We start from the raw sequence: 23,113 nt of genomic DNA, 5'->3' as shown, positions 1-23,113 counted from the left end.
AGTATTGGGAGTTGGTATTGTTGGTCCGTACGCTAGCCATGGGAGCATTGTATAGGAGCTTTACCCAAGCGGTGAACCCTGTTCCAAGCCCGAACCGCTCCAGTACCTCTGAGGTATTTCCATTCAACTCTGTCGAAGGCCTTTTCTGCGTCCAGGGAGATAATCACCTCTTGTGTTCTCTCCCCGGAGGGGGTCATTATCGCGTTCAGCGGGTGCCTGATGTTCGAGGTAAGCTGTCTACCTTTGACGAAGCCCGTCTGGTCCTCTGCAACCACTTCAGGTACACAGTCTTCTTGCCTTTTTGCTAGGATTTTGGCCAGTATTTTGGCGTCTGCGTTCAGCAGTGAGATGGGTCTGTATGACCCACATTCCGTTGGGTCTTTGTCTTTCTTGGGTATCAGCGAGATTGAGGCCTGTGCTATCGTCGGTGGCAGTGTGCCCCTAGCTAGCGAGTTTGTGAACATCTCCCGCAGGTGCGGGGCTAGCGCTGTTGCGAATTTTTTGTAGAAGTCCGCCGGGAATCCGTCCGGTCCTGGCGCCTTCCCCGTCTGCATGGAGCTAATGCTGTCCATGATCTCTCCCAGTGCTAGTGGTGCTTCCAGGTCCCGTTTTCTGCCCTCTCCCACGACTGGTATGTCCAGTCCATCAAGGAACCGGTTCACCCCAGCCTTCCCCGTTGGGGGCTCTGAGGTGTGCAGCTCTTGGTAGAAGGCTTTGAAGGTTTTGTTAATCCTCTCTGGTTCTGTTTTCAATGTGCCTCCGGTACCCCTGATTTGCGCAATTTCTCTGGTGGCTGCCTGCTTTCTCAGCTGTGTGCCAACAGGCGGCTGGCTTTGTCTCCATGTTCGTACAGGGCCCCGCGTGCCTGGCGGAGTTGGTGCACTGCTTTCCTGGTGGAAAGCAGCTCAAAGTTCCTTTGTAGTTCTTTCCTCTCCGCCAGGAGCTCTACGGTCGGGGCCTTGGAGTATTTATGGTCTACCTCCAGTATGGAGTCGACCAGCTTCTGCCCAGCCACCCTTTCCTCCCTATCTCTTTGCGCGTTGAAGACAATTATTTCCCCTCTTAGTACGGCCTTAAGCGCTTCCCAGAATGTGGAGGGTGAGACCTCCCCGTTTTGGTTGTTCTCCTTGTACTCTGCTATGGCCCGCACTATCCTTTCGCTGAAGGCCTTGTCAGCTAGTAAGGCACTGTCCAACCTCCATGTGGAGCGCTGGGCACTTCCCGTCTCTAGCCGCACGTCCATGTCGTGTAGAGCGTGGTCTGATATCACAATTGCGGAGTATTCCATTTTGTCAATCCCTGGAAGCACCGTTTTCCCCACCACAAAGAAGTCAATTCTGGTGTATACGTTGTGTACTGGGGAGAAGAAGGAGAATTCTTTCTCCCCCGGGTGGGTGAACCTTCCAGGGGTCCACTGATCCCATCTGCTCCATAAAGTGACTGAGTTCCCTTGCCATGCTTGAGGTTTTCCCTGTTTTGGGGTTTGATCTGTCCGCCTTTGGATCCTGTACACAGTTGAAGCCCCCCCCCCCCCCCCCCCCCCCCCCCCCCCCCCCCCCAATGATTAGTCGATGCGTCGCTATGTCCTGGATTTCTGCCATGGTCTTTTTGTTGAAACTTGTGTCGTCCCAGTTGGGCGTGTACACGTTGACTAGAACTACCGGTGCCCCATCCAGGGCCCCGCTGACCGTGACATACCGCCCCCCTGGGTCTGTAACCGTCTTTGTTGCCCTAAACATAGTCCTCTTGCCGATCAGGATCGCCACCCCCCCCTGGCCCTTGTCCCACAGTGGGAATGGTAGGTTTGTCCCACCCAACCCTTTCTTACCCGCAGTTGGTCCTGCTCCCTCAGGTGCGTCTCTTGGAGGAAGACTATGTCGGCCCTCATATTTCTGAGGTGGGTGAGGACTCTGGATCTCTTCACTGGGCTGTTAAGTCCCCTTACGTTCCAGGTGATTATCCTGGTGGGGGGCTTCTGCCCCCTCGCTCCTATGGGATTAACCATACTTATCTGGTGGACGCGCCTCTGCCCTCCGGGGTTTCCCTTTGTTAGGGGGCCGTCCAGGATGGCCGCTGTCACTGCTCTCCCCATGCGGTCGTGTCTCTGCGCTCCGGGGTTTCCCCTTGTCCCGGGGGCACCCGCCATGGCCGTCCACCGTGTGTCCGCCACACGGGTAGTCCCCTGCACTCTGGGGGCTCCCTTCGCCCACAGACCGTACTGGGTGGGTGCTTGCAGCGGTTCCTTGTTTCGAGCCCTTGGTTGTGGCACTTTGTAGCCCTGTTCCTTTTCTGGCCTCTTTTGTCCCTCCGTCCCTGCATCTCCCCTCCCCGGTCTCTCGCTCCGTGTGTGCCCCCCCCCCCCCCCCCCCCCCCCCCCCCCCCGTCTCTCCCTTTTCCCTCCACCCCCGTATACCCCTCTCTCCCCTATTCCTGTCCCCGTTTGCTCTCCCGACTTTGACGGGTGCTCTGCGGCCCTGCTTTGTTGCGTGCCCCTGGCGCTAGCTTTCCTGCTAGTACGGTGGCTCCCCTCTCGGGGGTTATTGTCTCGCTTCTCCCCTGCCTGGCCTCTAAGGTTTTCTGCCCGCTCTTCCCCCATCCTACCCTGCACCCCTCTCGCCTGCTCTCCCTTCTCCATTACTCTCGTTCCCTTGTGCTGGGGTCTGGCCTCCCACCTGGAGTGGTCCCTCGGGCAGTGGTTTGTTCTTTGTTCTGGGTGCTCCTGCCAGTGTTGGGGGGGGGGGGGGGGGCTGGCATTGCCTCATCCCTCCCCACCCCCCGTCGGCATGTCGTTGCCCCACCCCTCCCCACCCCCCCGTCGGCATGTCATTGCCCCTTGCCAGAGGCCCCTCGTCCCTACACCCGCTGATTGTTTTTTTTTTTTTACATAGAATTTATAGTGCAGAATGAGGCCATTCGGCCCATCGAGTCTGCACCGGCTCTTGGAAAGAGCATCCTACCCAAGGTCAACACCTCCACCCTATCCCCATAACCCAGTAACCCCACCCAACACGAAGGGCAATTTTGGACACTTAAGGGCAATTTAGCATGGCCAATCCACCTAACCTGCACATCTTTGGACTGTGGGAGGAAACCGGAGTACCCGGAGGAAACCCACGCACACAGGGGACGATGTGCAGACTCCGCGCAGACAGTGACCCAAGCCGGAATCGAACCTGGGACCCTGGAGCTGTGAAGCGATTGTGCTATCCACAATGCTACCGTGCTGCCCTACAATGCTACTGTCCTCCTCGTGCTCCTCGACGAACCTATTCGCCTCAGCGGGTGCTGTAAAGAAGTATTCCCTGTTTTGGTATGTGACCCAGACTTTCGCTGGGTACAGCATACCAAAACGCACTCTGCTCCTGTGGAGAGCTGCTTTCGCTCTGTTGAACTCAGCCCGTCTCCTAGTTATATCTGCCCCAAGATCCTCATAGATTCGAATGGCGTGCCCTTCCCATTTGCAAGCTCTATTTTCCTTGGCCCAGCGCAGGATTGTCTCCTTATCCCAGTACCGGTGCAGTTTAGCTATGACTGCTCTCGGTTGTTACCCTGCCTTGGGCTTCGGGCGCAGCGACCGATGTGCTCTGTCCATTTCCAGTGGGTTGGGGAAAGTTTTCCTCCCCACTAAGTTGCCCAGCATCTCAGCCACGTATGCTGTGGGGTTTCTACCCTCGCTCCCCTCTGGCAGGCCCACTATCCTGACATTTTGCTTCCTTGAGCGGTTTTCCTGGTCGTCTACTCTGCCCTTCAGGCTCCCCTGTGTTGCGCCCAGTCTCGCCACCTCCTTCTCCAGGGCCGTGACCCGGTCACTCGTGTCAGTCGCTGCTTTCTCCAGCTCCTTTAATGGTCGCCTCCTGGGCTTCCAGTTTCTCCCCTTGGGTATCCAATTTCTCCTCTAGCCTGGTCAGGGCCTTCTGCACCTCTGACATGACCCTGGCCACTGCTGCCTGCACTGCGGCCTCTATTTCTGCCTTCACCTCTGCCTTGAGTACCTGCAGCTGCTCCCTCAGCACCTCGGTAAAGTCTACCTTCCAGTTCCCGCTCCCCCCTGGCCCCGGGGGAGAGGGCACCTGTTGGTCCAGCTCTTTTCGATGCGGCGATACTAAGTTGGTCCTATTGAGAGATCACTGCCAAAAGGGGGTGGGATGCTTTTATTTAAAATGTTTTTTCCCTTCAGTATTGTAATGTTAATAAGTGGGATTAGAGTTAGGGTTAGTGTGTTAGAATTGGGTAGGTGAGCACTGAGCAGGGCCAATTCCACCTCCTCCTGCGCAAGGCTCAGCCGCATGCAGTTCAAAGTGGTGCACAGAGCACACCTGACCAGAACCCGAATGAGCAGGTGCTTCCCGGAGATGGGGGATAAATGTGAACAGTGCCAGAGGGGGGCGGCCAACCACACCCACATGTTCTGGGCTAGTCCCAAACTGGCTGGGTTCTGGACAGCCTTCTCTGGGGCAATGTCCAAGGTTGTGGGGGTGAGGGTGATGCCATGCCCAAGCGTGGTAATCTTTGGGGTATGTGTAGCCAGAGCTACACATGGGGAAGCTTTCGCTTCCCTAATCGCACGCTGTAGAATCCTGCTTGGCTGGCGATCAGCATCACCACCCACAGCTGTGGGCTGGCTTGCTGACCTCTCGGAATTTCTCCACCTTGAGAAGATTCAATATGCTGTTGGCAGAAGGCTTCCTAAATACATGGGGGCAGTTTGTCGGCCTGTTCCAGAACCTGTTTGAGGCCAACAACAATGAACAGATAGGGAAACGGGGAACTTAGAAAGAAAAGAAGAGAAGGAAAAAGAAAAGAAAGACAAGGGGGAACCAAAGGAACATGCAACCCGGAGGTGAGGAGAAAGGGCTGGAGAGGCATAAAAGGAGACAATGGGGGAGGAGGGGGGCAACTCTCCCAGCCACAGGAGAAACACGGCTGAAGCTGACGGGGGAAGAAAAAGAGGGTGGAGGGGAGGGGGGGGGGGCACAAGGGAGGCGGGGGGGGGGGGGGGGGGGGCGGGAGGAACTGCAAGCCAAGCAGACTTTATATAGGAAAAATCCAGGGAAGGAAAAGACAAACCTTTCTGTATTGTACAGTGAATGAACACGACCAGCAATGTAGATAATTGTTTATAATTCTTGAAAATACCAATAAAAAGATTTTAAAACAAGAATTGGGTAGGTGAAGCATGATTTTCATTATCTTACTGTAGAGCATGGAAAACAGCAATTTGTGTTGCAATATAAAGACTGAGCTAGGGTATAAAGCTGTTATAAAGATTTCATTCAAAGCAATGATTGATGATGCATCAAAATATTATAAGCAGAGTTCCTAAAATATATGACTAATGGCAATGTAAATTAGGAATTAAAATTTGTTTAACTTAAATCCTTGATTTAAGGATGATGGATTGTAATTTTAAAGAATAAGCATTTTGAACATTTGCAATGAGCATTTCCAAAGTGAAGAATATGTCTAAATCGGAAGGTGTGGCATGGTTTGGAGGTATATTATCACTGGGGACAGAGTAGGAATACTATCAGCATCAGAGCTCTTTGTGCAACCCTAATTAGCCTGTCTGAAATAACACTTCGTATTCGTCATAGTCGTTTAGCAGAACGGAACAAGGCATAGTTTAGTTAAAATGTTGAGATTGCAGCTTGAAAAGGAAAAAAAAAATGTTTATCCAAGAACTAGCAAGTGCCACCTGGATGGGATAAAAGTGGAAAGGAGGCAACTGAGAGTTTTGGCAGGGGACCTGAAAAAGCATTAGCTGGAGAGGCGGAAAGGTCACCATTGACATACTTCGTGCATACAGTATACTATTTCGAAGTGCATTTTATTAGCGACTGGTAGTTGCCCTTGTTGTCATGAACTGTTTTGTCTTGGAATCTGTATATGCGTTGCTTTTTTGAATCTGTATATGTGTTGCTTTTTTGAAGCTCAAATCTTTGATTCCTATTCTGCACAGAATATAATACAGAAAGTAGACAAACCTATCATCTACCCTAGTACACAGTTTGATATCCAAGTAGGATTCATAACAGGGCTCAAAGAAATAGCTTCTGTCATTTGCATCTGGTACTACGTGTATACGTGTGGAGACTATGAACTAAAGGATAAGTTGTGGAGCACTTTTACAGTTTTATCTTAATATTTCATATTGTGGTTACAGTAGACATTCATAACTTTCCTTGTTTTGTTTTAAAGGTTTTCATTTGAACAAAATTTAATGGCCATTTTCAATGAATATTACCTTTAATGCCTTCTTTACATTGATTATGTTCAATATTTTGTAGATTTAGGGTAAAGGGAAAATGAAGTGTTGAGTGCTTGTTCATCACAGAACAATATTTTGAAGCATGCTTTTGTGAAAAATGTCTCTTGTTTCTGGCATGCATTGTGGAATGCCAACCACAATGCAATAAGCTTCCATGGTAAGTTGATCAAATGCATATTCTCCTTTTCCCCCAAGAAACTTATTGTTTGAGTGGAACCTTGACATTTCTTATTTTAAAGAGACTTATTTTTATGTTTGTCTACATGTATGATCCTCCATCAGCTTTTCACTACACCATGCCCCATGTTTACCCTTTTTTTTTTCTAATTTTATGCACAGCACATGCTCTGAAATTTGGGGACTGAGTACACCTGGTACAGTAGATCAGTGGGATACAACAGGCCTTTACAGCTTTCCTGAGCAAACCAGGTGAATATGCAGTCACTAAAAGCTCTGTTCTTCCACGCAGTGAGATGTTGGGATTAATTTGTGAGCATTTGAGATTGTCAATGTTTGAATTCACACTTGGTATTTTTAGTTGTCTCTTTTTGTGCATTTAAAAAAAAAGGCAAATAAAAAGAGAGATGGAATTACGAGGCACATCAACATCGAAAAGAGGGTTCACGCCCTAATTGTTAACCTATCTTTTTCTTTTACAGATGCAGATGTGCCTGATGTGTACTTCCAGTATTTTGTTCTAAATCTGATTGTGACAAATCTTGTATAATTTTAAGCCAAAAAAAAGACATGTCTTTGTATTTAAAAGGGGTGATTCCAGTAGCTGCTTCTACATAACTTTCTGCTAATGACAGGATAACTGTTCAAACAAAATCATGTTTACTAGGTTCATTTAACTAGTATCATAATGGGAATGGAATTTGAAAAGGTGATATCTAGATAGCTACGATATTGGACATGTTTTTAAAATTATTGCATGTTTTTAAATCTTTTACATTGGGTAAGTCTGACAATAGATGATTTTTGACATGAGCATACGCTTTCTTGTGTTATTTATATTCAAACTGTAAATTACAACTTTGACATCAGTGCTATTTTCAGAATTCTGACTTCAAGAAAGCTTTGATTAAGTCAGCATCTGTGGAGAGAGAAACAGACTTCATGTTGCAGTTCTAATGAAATGTTATTGACCTGAAACGTTAACTCTGTTTCTCTCTCCACAGATGCTGCCAGACCTGCTGAATATTTCCAGTATTTTCTGTTTTTATTACAGATTTCCAGCATCTGCTTAATTTTGCTTTCACGTTAGGTTTTGGTTTAACATTTGATCCCTTTTGCTCAAATGTCACATTTTATTAAAAATTCTGGGCAAGGTTGAAAGACGGTTTCTGCTTCTACAGCTGGTTAAATCATAAACTAAAGCAGCATGTAGTTACTTCACATGGCTCATTTGTACCCTATGACCTCTGAATACATAAGTGAATTACTGTATGTAGTCTTGGTCCTAATGTACATTAGCATTAACCCATCTGGAAACCATTGCAGTTTGAAAAATTATCTTCAATGTGAGGAAGGAAAATAGGTCTTTGTAAATGAAAATTCTCTTTGACATATTGGACCAGTATGTTGCTGCGAGTTCTGAACCTTGTATCAAAAGCTTATTCCATTCTTCCACCCAAACACCCATGATGAATTATCATTTGTGGAACTAGTGTAACCTCTTCATTTTCACAAATATGCCCATGTCCTGATTAGCAAAGCTATTTATGGTAATCCTTAATTTTTCTGGTGCTTTCTCTTGCTCAGATCAAATACGTGAGCAGAGGCAAGGAATTTTAGTATTGCCCATGTCGCGCATCATTCTGTTCTGATATTGAAGGGATATGTCTCCTAAAGAATTAATCATCAGGTTAACTATCTAGCTATCAATAGGGTAGAAAGGTTCTTGAGGATCATAATTGGTTCAACCAGTTTTTACACTTATCATTCTGAAGGCTTGTAATGGATACTTATGTTTCTGGTGAATCATAACAATACTGCTGAAAGCTTCTTTGTATGCTTTGCCCACCTGTGCAGTTTTCAGTTGATGAATTCCAAATCTGATCCAGATTTTGTGACCTTCATTCTTCAACAGCTCCAATTTATAAATTGATTTCTAAATGTTGATTAAATCTTTTGATGGCATACCTACCATGCTCGATTGAGATCTGGTTAGAAATTTGATGCTGGGGCTTGCATACACCAGTATGTGTGAATTATGCATGACCACATTGGTTGTTTGGTCATGCACATGATCAATCCTAATTGAACACTTCAGTGGTTAATAATGCTTTTTGCTCAGACAGTTCACACCGTCTGGCAAGCGTCTGTCAACAGACTCAACTTTATTCAACCATACTTTTGGAAAGCAGTATAACATTTAGACTGCACTTAAAATTCAACTGATATAATAAGAGTTGTGTTTATTGATCGTGCTAGCATTATTTGTTCTGATCATCAGTAATACATTCCTGTGTTTCTTTGAGTTCCAAGGAGAACATATCTTCCTGTTAGGGAAAAGTCGAGCTGAATCTTCTTTGCACTGAAATTATTCAAAAGATCGTGCCTTCTAATGGAATATTGGAACTGAGTAAGCCCAATGTGATGGCAAAGAAAGAAACATAATTAGACTAATTCAAATATGCAGTTGCATTTTAGATCGGCACAGATTTGTGTCACGGTGGGAGAGCAGCATATCCAATAACTTTGTAGAAGCATTTGGAGATGGGATGATAATTTTTTAAAAAAAAATGTTTTTATTCAAATTTTCACAAAATATCAATAACAAAAAATACTAAGAAAAGAAAGAACAACCCCCCCCCCCCCCATGTACACAAAGAAGAAGAAATAAATTAACGCCCGTCATTAGCAAAGAACAAATATACACGTCCCTTCAGCCCAAAACAAAGAGACGACCCCGTCCCGGGCTGCTGCTGGCCTTTTTTTTTACCGTTCTGCCAGGAAATCTAGGAATGGTTGCCACCTCCTGAAGAACCCCTGCCCTGATCCCCTTGGGGAAAATTCCACCCTCTCCAATTTAATCAACCCCGCCATATCGTTGATCCAGTCCTCAACCCTCGGGGGCCTTGCATCCTTCCACTGAAGAAGAATCCTCCGCCGGGCTACTAGGGACGCAAAGGCCAGAATGCCGGCCTCTTTCGCCTCCTGCACTCCCGGCTCCTCTGCAACCCCAAATATTGCGAGCCCTCAGCCCGGTTTGACCCTGGATCCTACCACCCTCAACACCGTCCTTGCTACGCCCTTCCAAAATTCCCCCACCGCTGGGCATGCCCAGGACATATGGGTATGATTTGCTGGGCTCCCTGAGCACCTAATACACCTGTCCTTGCTCCCAAAGAACCGGCTCATCCTTGTCCCGGTCATGTGAGCTCTATGTAGCACCTTAAACTGTATGCGGCTAAGCCTTGCACAAGAAGAGGAGTTCACCCTTCCTAGGGCGTCCGTCCACGTCCCCTCCTCAATCTCCTCACCCAGCTCCTCCTCCCATTTACCCTTCAGCTCCTCCTCCCATTTACCCTTCAGCTCCTCCACCGAGGCCTCGTCTACCTCCTGCATCATTTGGTACGTTGCCGAGATCCTCCCCTCTCCAACCTACATCCCCGAGAGCACCCTGTCCTGGACCCCACGCGGCGGCAACAGAGGGAACTCCGCCACCTACCGCCTGACAAACGCCCTTACCTGCATGTACCTAAAGGTGTTTCCCGGGGGGAAGTCCGAACTTCCCTTCCAGCTCACCCAGGCTTGAAAACTTCCCGTCTACAAACGAGTCCCTCAACCCCCTAACACCTGCCCTGTGCCAACTCAGGAACCCGTCGTCAATTCTCCCCGGGACAAACCAGTGGTTCCCCTGTATCGGGGACCCCATCGAGGTCCCCACCTCCCCCTTGGGATGATAATTTGAAAAGACAAGATGGATTAAATGGGGGATTTGATGAGGAGATACCACAGCAAAAATTAGAGTGCATAGAACTAGAGGCAGCCTATTGACATACATAGAGAAATGAGCAGGCAGCCACGCTAACTGCAGCACTGTTACTTCATCAAAGAACTTCATCAAACACTATTTGCCATCAACAATCCACTATGACTTGCATTTATTAATCCATACTTTTCTAAATGCTAGTTCATTTTGGCTGGATTATTGCCTACAAGTTCCTTCACCATGGATGTTAGGCTATAGTTACCAGGTTTATAACCACCCATCTCTTTTCTTAAAAAATGCATACAGTATTTGTAATCTGCTAGTCTTTTGGCATCAGCCCCTACTTATTTCGTAACCTCAACCATGCCCTCTGCTTCCACAGGCCTTTTTGGTCCCTATTTGGCTTTACCCTTCCCTTGCATACCATTTCACTTTGTTTATTAAAGACTTGCGTGCTCATTTCTATGTTGGATGTTAATATATTCTCATGCTTTCTCTTTGCTCCTCTTATACCCTTTTTAATTCAAGATTTTGGAATGGGCGAAGGACCAATTTGCTAGAATGGTATCTGGGATGCAGGACTGCAGTTACATGGAAAGACCAGCGAAGTTGGGATTGTTCTCAAAGCTAGGAAGACCGAGGAGCGATCTAATAGAGAAGTTTAAAATCGTGAAGGGATTTAACACATAAATGGGGGGAGGGAGAGGGGGGGAGAAGAGGGAGATGATTCCAGCAGCAGAATGGTTGGCAACCAGAGAATGCAGATTTAAGGTAATTAGCAAAAGAGTTGTTGAAATCTGGAATACGCTAGTTGAAAGGGTAGTGGAAGGAGGTTTAATGATCTCTTTCAAGATAACTATATGTGGAAAAAATTGCAGGGTTATGGGAAAAGTGCAGAAGTGTGGCAATAACTTGATAACTCTTAAAGGATTGGAAAATGGCTAATGTAACACCCCTGTTTAAGAAGGGAGGGTGGCAGAAGACAGGAAATTATAGGTGCCCTCCCTGACTTCAGTTGTTAAGATTTTAGTCTATTATTAAGGATGGGATTACGGAGTACTTAAAAGTGCGTGGTAAAATAGGGCTGAGTCAACACTGATTCGTCAAGAGGAGGTCATGCCTGACAAATCTATTATAATTCGTTGAGGAGGTAATGAGGAAATTAGATCGAGGGGAACCAGTGGGCATGGTATATTTGTATTTCCAGAAGGCCTTTGACAAGATGCCGTACAGGAGGCCACTAAATAAGAGCCCTTATTTAGTGAACTACATCGACACTGCACTACCCTCAACTGAACAGTCACATGCTCAAAAAGTCAATCAAATTTGTTAGGCCTGACCTCCCTCTTGATAAGGGGATCAGGGGTTATGGGGGTGGGGGAGGGAGGCAGGAATGGGGATGAGAAATATATCAGCCACGATTGAGTGGTGGAGAAAACCTGATGGGTGGAATATCCTAATTCTGCTCCTTTGTCTTATGGTCTAAAGAGTGTGCGCAGGTGAGATGGGCCGAATGACTTCTCATATGCTCTGTCATTCTATGATCACGGTTACGGATTGGCTATTCTTTTATGCTGCCGCACAGGACTCTGTCGTACAAGTGAAGAGAATTTTGCATCATTGGAAATAAACTCCACTGTAATGTTAGAAAAGCATTTAAATCGAACAACTTGTGGGAACACATTGCAAATGAAATAACATTGCAGTATTAGAGATTTTTAACTTGGAAATTAGCATCACGTGTAAACATTGTTTTGGTGCAGTGTTATATGGTGACCTGGTGTTGAATGGTATTTGTAAAGTGTTCAACAGGGGGGGAAAAACAGTGAGCCCTGTGACCACATCTCTGCCATCACACAAACATCTTTTGTCCGCCTCTATACCATTGCCTGAGTTTGCCCTTCCTCTGCTCATTTGCTGTTAAGATCCTCATTAATGCCTTTGTCACCTCCATATTTGACTATTCCAATGTACTACTAGCTGGCCTCTCTTGTTCTAGGCTCTGCACTTGGGTCATCCAAAACTCTGCTATCTCTGCTTTTGCTAAATCCCATTCCTCTTTTATCTCTGTGCTTCCAGGGGTGACCCGGTGGCTCAGTGGTTAGCACTGTGCTTCACCATGCCGAGGAACCGGGTTCCATCTTGACCTGGAGCACTGTCCATGTAGAGATTTCACATTCTCCCCATGTCTCCGTGGGTCTCACCCCCACAACCCAAAGATGTGCGGTGTAGGTGAATTGGCCACTCTAAATTGAGGAAATAAAATACGTGTAAATTCATTTGAAAAAATCTCTGCTTCTTGACCTGGTCAAGCCACACCTGAATTTGAAAATTCTCATCGTTGGCGTTCTCTCTCTCTCTCTCGTTCTCTCTCGTTTTTGTTCTCTCTCGTTTTCGTTCTCTCTCTCGTGCTTTCTCTCATGCTTTCTCTCTCTCTCCCTCCCCCTCTCTCTCTCTTGTGCTTTCTCTCACGTGCTCGCTCCCCCATCCCAATCCCAAGTTCTGGATTCCCTCCCAAATCTCTGTCTCTCAACCACTCTTTCATATTTCAAGTTACTCATCAAAACCTACTACTTTGGCCAAACTTTTTGCCATCTGCCCAAAGTCTCCTTATGTGGCTCAATGTCTATAATGCTTTATGGCGCTCCTGTGAAGAGCCTTTTGTGTTCTATATACTAGTTGTAATCAGCAATTTCAGAGAAAACCTATTTGGCATTAAAGAGAAAATGCAGGATATGCTCAGTAGATTGTTTTTTTAAATTTGAAAATGAAAATTGCTTATTGTCACGAGTAGGCTTCAATGAAGTTATTGTGAAAAGCCCCTAGTCGCCACATTCCGGCGCCTGTCCGGGGAGGCTGGTACGGTTATCGAACCGTGCTACTGGCCTGCTTGGTCTGCTTTCAAAGCCAGCGATTTAGCCGAGTGAGCTAAACCAGCCCCTTTAGAGTGGCTAATTTAGAGTGCCTAATTCATTTTTTCCAATTAAGGGGCAATTTAGCGTGTTCAATCCACCGACCATGAACATCTTTGGGTTGTGGGGGCGAAACACACGCAAACACGGGGAGAATGTGCAAACTCCACACGGACAGTGACCTTGAGCCGGGATTGAACCTGGGAGCTTGGCGCCATTTATGCTCGGCAGTTTAAGAGCATCTGTAGAACGAGAAGCAAATTTTTAACATTTCAGGACAGTAACTCTTGTAAGAACTGGAATATGTTGCAGGTGTAATGTACGTTTTAAGGAACACAGATGGGTGAGGGAGGCAAGAACAAAAGGGTAAAATACAGTTGTGAATCATTGACAAAAAGGACAGTAATGCAGCAAGTAAAGAACTAGATTGATCCACAGTTATAAATAACGACAGAATCATTCCCAGCACCCTGCTGCTGCCTGGGAAAAATGGAAATGCTGTTTCTGAACAGAAATTGTTGAAAGTCCAGGAGGCTGTAAAGTGCTTAATTGAGGGATGAGTTGCTGTTCCAGGAACTTTCGTCGAGCTTCATTAGAACTGCGTAGGGACAGAGAAGTGGCAGTAGGTAGAGAATTAAACTGGCAATCGGTGGAAGTTCCACGCCACACTTGCAAGATGAACAGGTCAGCACGGTAGCACAGTGGTTAGCACAGTAGCTTCACAGCTCCAGGGTCCCAGGTTCGATTCCGGCTTGGGTCACTGTGTGGAGACTGCACGTTATCCCCGTGTCTGCGTGGGTTTTCTCCCACAGTTCAAAGATGTGCGGGTTAGGTGAATTGGCTCTGCTAAATTGCCTTTTGTGTCCAAAAAAGGTTAGGTGGGGTTACGGGGATAGGGTGGAGGCGTGGGGATAGGGTGGAGGTGTGGGCTTAGGTAGGGTACTCTTTTCAAGGGCCGATGCAGACTCGATGCGCCGAATGGCCCCCTTCTGCACTGTAAATTCTATGAAAGATGTTCTACAAAGAGATCTGACCATTTGCTTTGGTTTTCCCAGTGTAGCAGAGACTGCTTTGTGAGCAATTAATATAATGCACTAACTTGAAAGAAGTAGCAGTAAATCACTGTTTCACTTGGATGTAAAGTTTGGGTTTCTGGAAAGTGTGAAGGAAGGAGATAAACATAGACAGGTGATGTATCTCCTGGGCTCACAAATGTGCTGGGAAGTGGAGTAGCTGTTGGAAATGATGGAAGATGGGGAGCAGTCTCTTAGGAATGCTGAAAAAGGAGCGGAAGATGTTAGTGGATTATGCGAGGTGGTGGAAATGGTGTAGGATGATCCATTAAATATGAAGGCTGGGGTATTGGAAAGTAAGGACAAGTGGAAATGTCACCTTTGAGAGCAAGTATGAAAAATGTGATTGACATCCGACTGTATGTCAACCACAATGAAAGGAATTCCTTTGAGGAAAATGAATATTAATCTGAAGCATTGATATGGAAAGTTGCATTGTGTTGAGGATAGGAAAGGAAAAGTTGGAAATAGAACAAGGTGAGATTGGAATGGAGATTTGAAGCAAAGTTGATTTGTTTTCACTGGATGCGACGGTAATGCGACTGAGCACGTTACAATCTTGCCCAGTCAACCTAGTATTCAACAATTTCAGATTATCATTGTTCACATTCTTTTTGGACAGCAAATCCTAGTAATGGTTCTGCTGTTGCCATTTATAGTTTCTCTCTCCATTTTTTATTATGTTCCATTAACACCCCCTTTTGTCTTGCACCATTATCACTTCTCATTTAATCACTCCTGCCTTCCATCCTATCATAGACCTATCCATAAATACGTAGAAGCCCTACAGTGCGGAAAGAGGCCATTTGGTCCAACCCTTCGAAAGACCACCCTACCTGGGCCAATCCCCCTCCCCATTCCTGAAGCCCCACCCAACCTTTGAACACAAAGGGGCAATTTAGCATGGCCAATCACCTAACGTGCTCATCTTTGGAGGAAACCGGAGGAAACCGGAGCACCTGGAGGAAATGCACGCAGACATGGGGAAAAAGTGCAAACTCCACACAGTCACCTGAGGTCAGAATTGAACCTGGGTGCCTGGTGCTGTTAAGACCATAAGACATAGGAGCAGAATTAGGCCACTCGGCCCATTGAGTCTGCTCCGCCATTCAATCATGGCTGATATTTTCTCAACCCCATTCTCCTGCCTTCTCCCCATAACCCCTGATCCCCTTATTAATCATGAACCTATCTATCTCTGTCTTAAAGTCACTCAGTGACATAGAGTGAAGCAGCAGTACTAACCACTATGCCCCCCATCCGTTATTCTTCTGCTTCCCTGGCCTCAACTGCCTCTGCCTGTCTCTGTTCTTGCTTAGAACTTGATGACATGCATAACATTTTTTTCATAGAGTAGAACATTATCTGTGATGAAAGATTGCTAACATGAAATGTTAACTATTTCTCTTTCCACGCATACTGACTGACCTGAGTATTTCCAATATTTCCTGATTATATTTCAGATTTCCAACATCCACCGTGACCTTTACATTTAACTGTAGTAATGGCTTATGCTGTTTTATCTTTAACCCTCTCCAGCAAGACAAAACAACTTCCTTTCTATGATACTTCATTTAGCCATCACAAAGAAGTAGGATATCTTTGCCCTCCACTGTTTTTGTATTCAAGATGAACTATTATAACCAGGGAGAAAGAAATATAAGAATACTTTACAACTCGGAATTTGAAAATAGTTTATGCCTTTCTGAATCTGAGGTTTTGTCTAGTGCTAGGTTAAAAATAGATTAATTTATGTAGCTGATTGGAGTAAGGCGTAGATTTTTGGTACTGTTTATACATATGAACGTAACTGAACTCGAGCCTAATTTTTTTAATTTTTGAGCCTTCCCATCCCCATTTCTCTCTCTCCTCTCTTTCTCTCTCAACGCCAACTCTTCCTGTTAATGATTTTAAATGTGCTGGTCACTCCCTCATACCTCCCTGAAGTTGCCAGTCTACATGTATGATTGATATTTTGTTGGGAGATTTTTGACCGTGGAGGACAGTTGGACCTAATCTTCATTTGGCCCTCATTGATGCCCACATGAGTATTCCCCAGTGATCATGAGAGAGAACCTTCAATAGCTTTCTTTTCTCCCATGCCCACCTTTGGTCTAAATCAGTATCCCAACAGCTGCTCTTGCTAAGATCCAAAAATTCATCTCTAACCAAAACTCAAAGTGGTTTGTATGCCTTGCTGATCTTTTTACATTGAACAGCATTGACCAACATGGCAATCTGGGCATTGGAATCTGCAAACAGCAATGACTCACTTTTTGATCATCTTGGTTGATGAAGAAGTAGTGACATAGAATCCCTGTAGTGCAGAAGGAGGCCATTCTGCCCATTGAAGCTGCACCAGCCCTTTGAAAGACCACTGCACCTAGGTCCAATCCCCCATCCTATTGCCCGAAGGGGCAATTTAGCATGACCTAACCACCTAACCGACACATCTTTGGACTGTGGGAGAAAATCAGAGCACCCGGAGGAAACCCACGCAAACACGAGGCGAATGTGCTAACTTTACACAGTCACCCGAGGTCGGAATTGAACCTGGGTCCCTGGCGCTGTGAGGCAGCAGTGCTAATCACTGTGCCACCGTGCTGACCCATATAACAGGACATCACTTGAACCTTTCAAACCGTCTTTTTTTAACATCATATCGAAAGGCTGATTTCCTGCAACAGTGCAGCACAGTCTCATTACAGGACCGTTGTATCAATCTTGATTGTGTTGAAGTCCTGGTGTGGAACTTGAATTTATAAACTTGTGATTTGAGATGGATAGCAGTACTGACTCAGCAAGCTCTCACAAGGCCAACTAGCTATATTCTCGTTGGTAAGGTCGATATTGTTATAGCTAGCCTAACAAATACAGTTACAAATTGTGGATAAAGCTTTTGGGAAACATGAAATATGAAGAAGAAATTTGCAAGGAATAGAGCAAAAGATGAGATTGGAATTTAACCGGTGCTCTGTTTTTGAAGAAAAGCAGTCTGCCTGCCCTACTATAATGACTTCCAGGTTAATTTTAGCCCCGAGAATATTCAGCTATGATTTGATATCTCCAGCACATGTTGTTTTGCGAATGTTCTGTGATTGCAATAGAGTACTGTATATTGTGAGATATTTAATTGCCCCTTCCCTTGATTCTTGCACTACACTCATAACTTGATGATGATGATGATGAGTGGTTAGTTACTTAACTTTCTGTCAATAATATGTGAAATGTGATTTAATATTAATAACTTCTCAGTAATAGCATTACAGTTGATATCCCAAGCATTCCACATGATCTTATATTCTTCTTTCTGTGCAGATCACTTGATGGCCGACTGCAGGTTTCACATCGCAAAGGTTTGCCTCATGTTATTTACTGTCGCTTGTGGCGATGGCCTGATCTTCACAGTCACCATGAGCTTCGAGCCATTGAAACTTGTGAATATGCTTTCAATCTTAAAAAGGATGAAGTATGTGTTAATCCATACCACTATCAGAGGGTGGAGACACCAGGTGGGTGCAAGCTAATCCTAGGTTATACAAATTAATTTCGAAAATTTTAATTTAATCGCATTCTTTTAGAGCCCTTTTTGAAAATTATTTTGTGGGATGTGTGCGTGCTGTCAAGTTTAGCATTTGTTGCTCATCCCTAATTGCCCTTGATCCATTGCCGTGCTTCTGCTCGTAGTAGAAGCTCATGCAGTACATCGTAGTACTGTTAGGAAGCTAGTTCTAGGATTTTGATCCAGTGGCAGTGAAGAAATAGTTCCAAGTCAAGTTGGTGTGTGCCTAGGAGCAGCATTTGGAGTTGCTGGTGTTCCCACTTATCTTCTGTCCTTGTCCTTCCAGGTTGTAGAGGTCACAGGTTTTGTTGAAGGAGGCTTGGTGAGTTGTTGCGGTGCAACTTGTGTGTAGTTCACACTGTTGCCACTGTATATCAGTGGTGGAGGGAATAACTGTTTAATTTGATGTGTGAGGTGCTGATCAAACAGCTGCTTTTATCCTCGGTGTTGAGTTTCTTGTGTTGATGGAGCTGCACTTATCTGGGCAAGTGGCGAATATTCAATCACACCTGACTTGTGCGTTATAGATGGTGGACTGGCTTTGGGGAATCAGGAGGTGAGTTAGTCACCTCAATTCCCACTCTGACCTGCTTTGATAATGCAGTTTTTACATTGCTGTCCCAGTTCAGTTTCCAGTCAGTGGTGATAGAATGATAGTGGGTGATTCAGCAATGGTCATGCTGTTGATTGCCAAAGGGAAATGGATAGATTCTCTCGTTGGTGATGGTCATTGCCTGGCATTTGTATAGCGCAAATGTTATTGGTCACTTATCAACCCAAGTCTGACTTGTTTAGGTCTTGCTGCATATGGACACTGACTGCTTTAGTATCTGAGGAATTGCAAATGGGGTCGAACATTGTGAAATCATTCATGAATATCTCCATTAAGTCCTAATGATGAAAGAAAGGCCATTGAAGCAGCTGTAGATGTTTGGACCGAGGGTGTTACCCTGGTGTCTTGTTGCATATAGATATGGACTGCTTCTCTATGCAGCAAAGTAGTTTACGTTGACCATGATGCCCACATGAGCAAATGTAACTGTTAAATGAGGGATTTTTAAACTAGTTTGTTAAAATGTGAACACCAAGGATGCTACTTTTTATGTGGAACACTCCTTGAAATTCAAAATTAAGTTCATTGTCGAAAAGTGCATACATTGGCATGTAATCAAAATGTTTTGACTACTTTGACATTTTCTATGCACTTCTGCTTGATAATGGAGAATGTACTGCAATGCTGAAGATCTTTCATTGTATATCCCTGCATCATTTGTTTGTGCATTCCACCAAAAAGTACACCATCAGATATAGCTGCAAATCAAACGTTTGCATTATCAAAACTTTTGTATTTGTGTTTTTCTACGAGCTTTCAATAGACCCAAGAAACCAATTTAAATACTGCAATGTCTGTACAAAGAGTTCACTGTGCAGGCATGTGAATTGCCTCCAATGTTCACTCTGGAGTATTAGCATACGCTTGGCCTCTTGCAGTTTATCGCCACCTGCCAACTGAAGTCAACAATGTTGCCAGATAAGCTTCATAGTATATAAGCCACAAGAATCTGTCAAAGAAGGCTTGTGATGTTCTGGTACTATTGACATCCAACAAACTAATGACACCTAAGTTACACACCATTTAGACTAGAGTCTACAGGTCTACAATCACAGGACTCATGATATTTATTCGCTTCTCAAAATCTTGGTGTCTTAAAGAGAGCAAGAAAATATTCAGAGAGGTGGCCCACTGTAAATGAAATGTTATTTATAAATATTTGAATGAACAGTTCGGTTGGTTTGGGGTTTTGGTTTGCTGGTGAACAGTAGAATTCATTGTTATGTATTTTTGAAGATCCAGTGCAGTATGAAATCCATTTGATTATACCCTTTTACATCTTGAAGATGAGCCTCTTCCAAGCCTTCAATGGATGCTTTGAGCCAGTTAGAACTGGTAGATATTTCTAAGGCCAATTCAAAGATTTTCATAGGAATAGTGAAACACCCAGTTAATCCCGAGTTTGTGGTGAATTATTTCATGGTATAAATGTGAAGGATATATTATATCTGTACACTAAATCATGCTGTTACTGTGTTTCGATGCACAATTGGGAAAAATGTTTACACCTCAACAGTCTGTTTCAGGATAATTAATGGTGTGCTTTGTTTCAGTTTTGCCTCCTGTACTGGTGCCACGACACACAGAAATTCCAGCAGAGTTGCCCCCACTTGATGACTACACTCATTCCATTCCTGAAAACACTAATTTTCCCGCTGGAATAGAGCCACAGAGCAACTACATCCCAGGTAACAAATACCTATAACTCGTGGTATAATTAATTGGTTTATCTTTTTAGCAATCTTGCTTCAACATAACTGGGTGGGGGGGAGAAGTGAAAGCTAGTCAAAGTATTGTCTTGGTGAAATCCAATTATTGATATTTGTATTTCTGGGCAGGATTTTTAGGGCCCTACCTGCTGCTGGAATGGTCTGGTCCTGTTGAAAGTCAATGAACCTTTCCTGCAGTAGTCCTGCCACGATAGACCAGAAAATCCTGGCCAGTTTAATAAAATTACACTGAAACATCTCCATAGTGTATTAATCATTAGAGGATTTTAAAAAAAGTTTTAACGTTTACCATTTTCTACCAAAAATTACAAACAACAGTAAACCAATAATAAGAACAGTAACCTAGTAAACTCAGCTCCTCCATCCCCCCATTCTTCCTGCCTCCCCCTCTTAACAGCTAACACTGACCAATTCTTTAAAATAAAATATGAATGTTGCCATCTACGGTAGAACCCTGCAATTGACCCACTCGCTATATTTGACCTTCTCGAGGTGTAAAACTTCCACCAAATCACCTAGCCATGTTGAGGCAACTAGGTGGTGTTACCAGTCTCCAATTTGAGAAGGATTTGCCTCCGAGCAACTGAAGAGGTGAAAGCCAAGTTTGAACCTGGCGTTACGGGGCAACATGGTAGCATGGTGGTTAGCATAAATGCTTCACAGCTCCAGGGTCCCAGGTTCGATTCCCGGCTGGGTCACTGTCTGTGCGGAGTCTGCACGTCCTCCCCGTGTGTGCGTGGGTTTCCTCCGGGTGCTCCGGTTTCCTCCCACAGTCCAAAGATGTGCGGGTTAGGTGGATTGGCTGTGCTAAATTGCCCATAGTGTCCTAAAAAGTAAAGGTTAGGGGGCGGGGGGGTTGTTGGGTTACGGGTATAGGGTGGACACGTGGGTTTGAGTAGGGTGATCATTGTTCGGCACAACATTGAGGGCCGAAGGGCCTGTTCTGTGCTGTACTGTTCTATGTTCTATGTTACCTAAATGCATCTGAGCTCGAGCCCGACTTTCTCTTTCAACTCCTCCAGACTGGCAAGCCGTCCCTCTGGGGAAAAAAAGTCAGTCACTCTCTCCAGCCGTTTCCCCTTGTACCCCACAAATGTGGCATCCAATTTTGCCAGTTCAAACAAGTGGTTCATTCAAATAGGGCCTACCTTGACCCCAGCTTGAAGTGCCGATGGCGGTACCTCCATATTTTTGAAGTGGAGACAACCACCAAGTTTGAAGAGTACTTTGCCAGAGCAAAAGACAGTGACGCCATCGCCGTCACCAGCCCCGCAAACTGGACCCTCTGCATGACCCAGCCTCCATCCGCACCCAGGTAGACATCTGGTATCCACACCTCCCCAACATCTTCTCCATGTTGGCAACCCCCGACTGTCTATCCTCTGTAAGATCCCCCTGCGAATCCTCTGTTTCCCACCATACAAAACCCGATAAAGAAGACGGATAAAAATACTGGATGGCACTGAAATAAGAACAGGAGCCTCTAAGATGTTGATCTTGTTGGATTGAACCCGGCCCGCCAAGGACAATGGGAGGCTATCCCACCTTTGCAGGTCAGTCTTAACCCTACCTGCTAGGCTGGTAAAATTTAACTTATGTAGACGTTCCCAATCCCATGCCGCCAAGATCCTCAAATACCGAAAACCAGTCCAAGCCTTGCAGAAAGGTAGCCCCCAGACCCCTATCCAACATGCCGACCACAAAGTGCTCACACTTCTCTAAATTTAACATGTATCCAGAGAAGGAACCCAACTTACTCAATAAAGGGAAAGTCACCATAGCCCCAAATGACCATAAACTGTCTTCCTCTTTTGAGGGGGAGAGCTGACTGGTGGTGATTTAACCTGAGGATCACCACACCTCCGGCGAGGAGCAAAGTTGAGAAAGCAGGCCTTCATGAATAACCTCGGCCAGTACGGGAATTCCGTTCCACTTATTTGTGGCCTTTCGGGGAAATTGCCAGCATGAACAAGAGGGGAGACATAGGACATCCCTGTCACGTCCCCCTATACAGACGAAACAATCCCAAACTCATGGTGTTGAGCAAGCTGCTAGAAGGAGCCGCGTTCAACAACCACATCCATGACACAAGCCGAGGGCCCAACCAAAACTTCTCCAAGATCGCAAAGCGGTACCTCCACTCAACCCTATCAAAAGCTCTTTCTGTGTCCAGCGACCTGATTATCTCAGGTTCCGGCAAAAACCGCTGGGTTAGCGGATGCTGTTATGGTTTTAGAAGGAACAGGCCTTGCCTCAAAAGTGAATGATGTTACTGGTAAAGTAGTTAGATGGATACAAATTTATTTTAAACAATAGAAAACATGAGTTTAACAGGGTTGTATTTTTATTCTTCTGTTCATGGTCCGTGAATATTATGGCTTTGGATATGAATAATGGTATAAACTTTGATATTTGACAAATGATGTGATTGCCTGTACTGGATGCAAGATAGTAAATATTAAACCTGAAGAAGCTATCTAGATGTGAATGGAAAGAAGTGCAAGATGATTTATTAGGAAATTGGATTTTGTACTGAACAGATGGAATTCTGTTGAAGTGATGGAGAAAATGGGAAGATTTGGGTGAGAAACTGTTGAGACTGGGGTTGTCCCCTAATTGATTCCCCGGGGCTTGTGTGCAGTGCTGTACATGACTTGAAAAATTTGGAGAATCATTTTCAATCAACGAGCATGCAAAGAATCACACAATGGTTATAGCACAGGCGGAAGCGATTTGAGCCATGCAAGAACAGCTCAGCTATTTCCGCTCACTAGACTTTTCCCAATTTCCAATTTTTTTTGTCTCTTCAGTTGCTCATCTAATACTTTTTTGAAAACCAAGATCATATTTACTTACACAACATTCGGGCAGTGCATTTCTGATTATAATCGGTCACTGCATTAAAATAAAATTCCTTGTGTCGCCATTTTAAAAAAAATGACCTTAAATCACCCTGGTTCTTACCCCTTCTGCTATTTGGAGCAGCTTACTTCTGTTTAGTCGTCTCATGATTTT

The 23,113-nt window shown here is 45.1% G+C and overlaps 1 protein-coding gene across 2 annotated transcripts in view; it reads left to right on the top strand.

The window, feature by feature from the left end:
- The window catches only part of smad2 (SMAD family member 2), a 140,386-nt gene that overhangs the window by 80,893 nt on the left and 36,380 nt on the right, over window positions 1-23,113 (top strand). Inside the window, exons 2-4 of one of the 2 annotated variants that reach the window (XM_038790486.1) lie at window positions 6,608-6,697; window positions 17,512-17,705; window positions 19,922-20,056. In XM_038790486.1, coding sequence (XP_038646414.1) covers window positions 6,608-6,697; window positions 17,512-17,705; window positions 19,922-20,056 — 419 coding nt within the window. The remainder of the gene's footprint in view (window positions 1-6,607; window positions 6,698-17,511; window positions 17,706-19,921; window positions 20,057-23,113) is intronic. The other variant, XM_038790487.1, reaches the window with a different exon arrangement.

This window comes from Scyliorhinus canicula, chromosome 3, assembly GCF_902713615.1.
Source record: "Scyliorhinus canicula chromosome 3, sScyCan1.1, whole genome shotgun sequence".
Classification (NCBI taxonomy): Eukaryota; Metazoa; Chordata; class Chondrichthyes; order Carcharhiniformes; family Scyliorhinidae; genus Scyliorhinus; species Scyliorhinus canicula.
The sequence above is the reverse complement of the archived record's forward strand: the minus strand, read 5'-3'. Positions and strand labels throughout refer to the sequence as shown.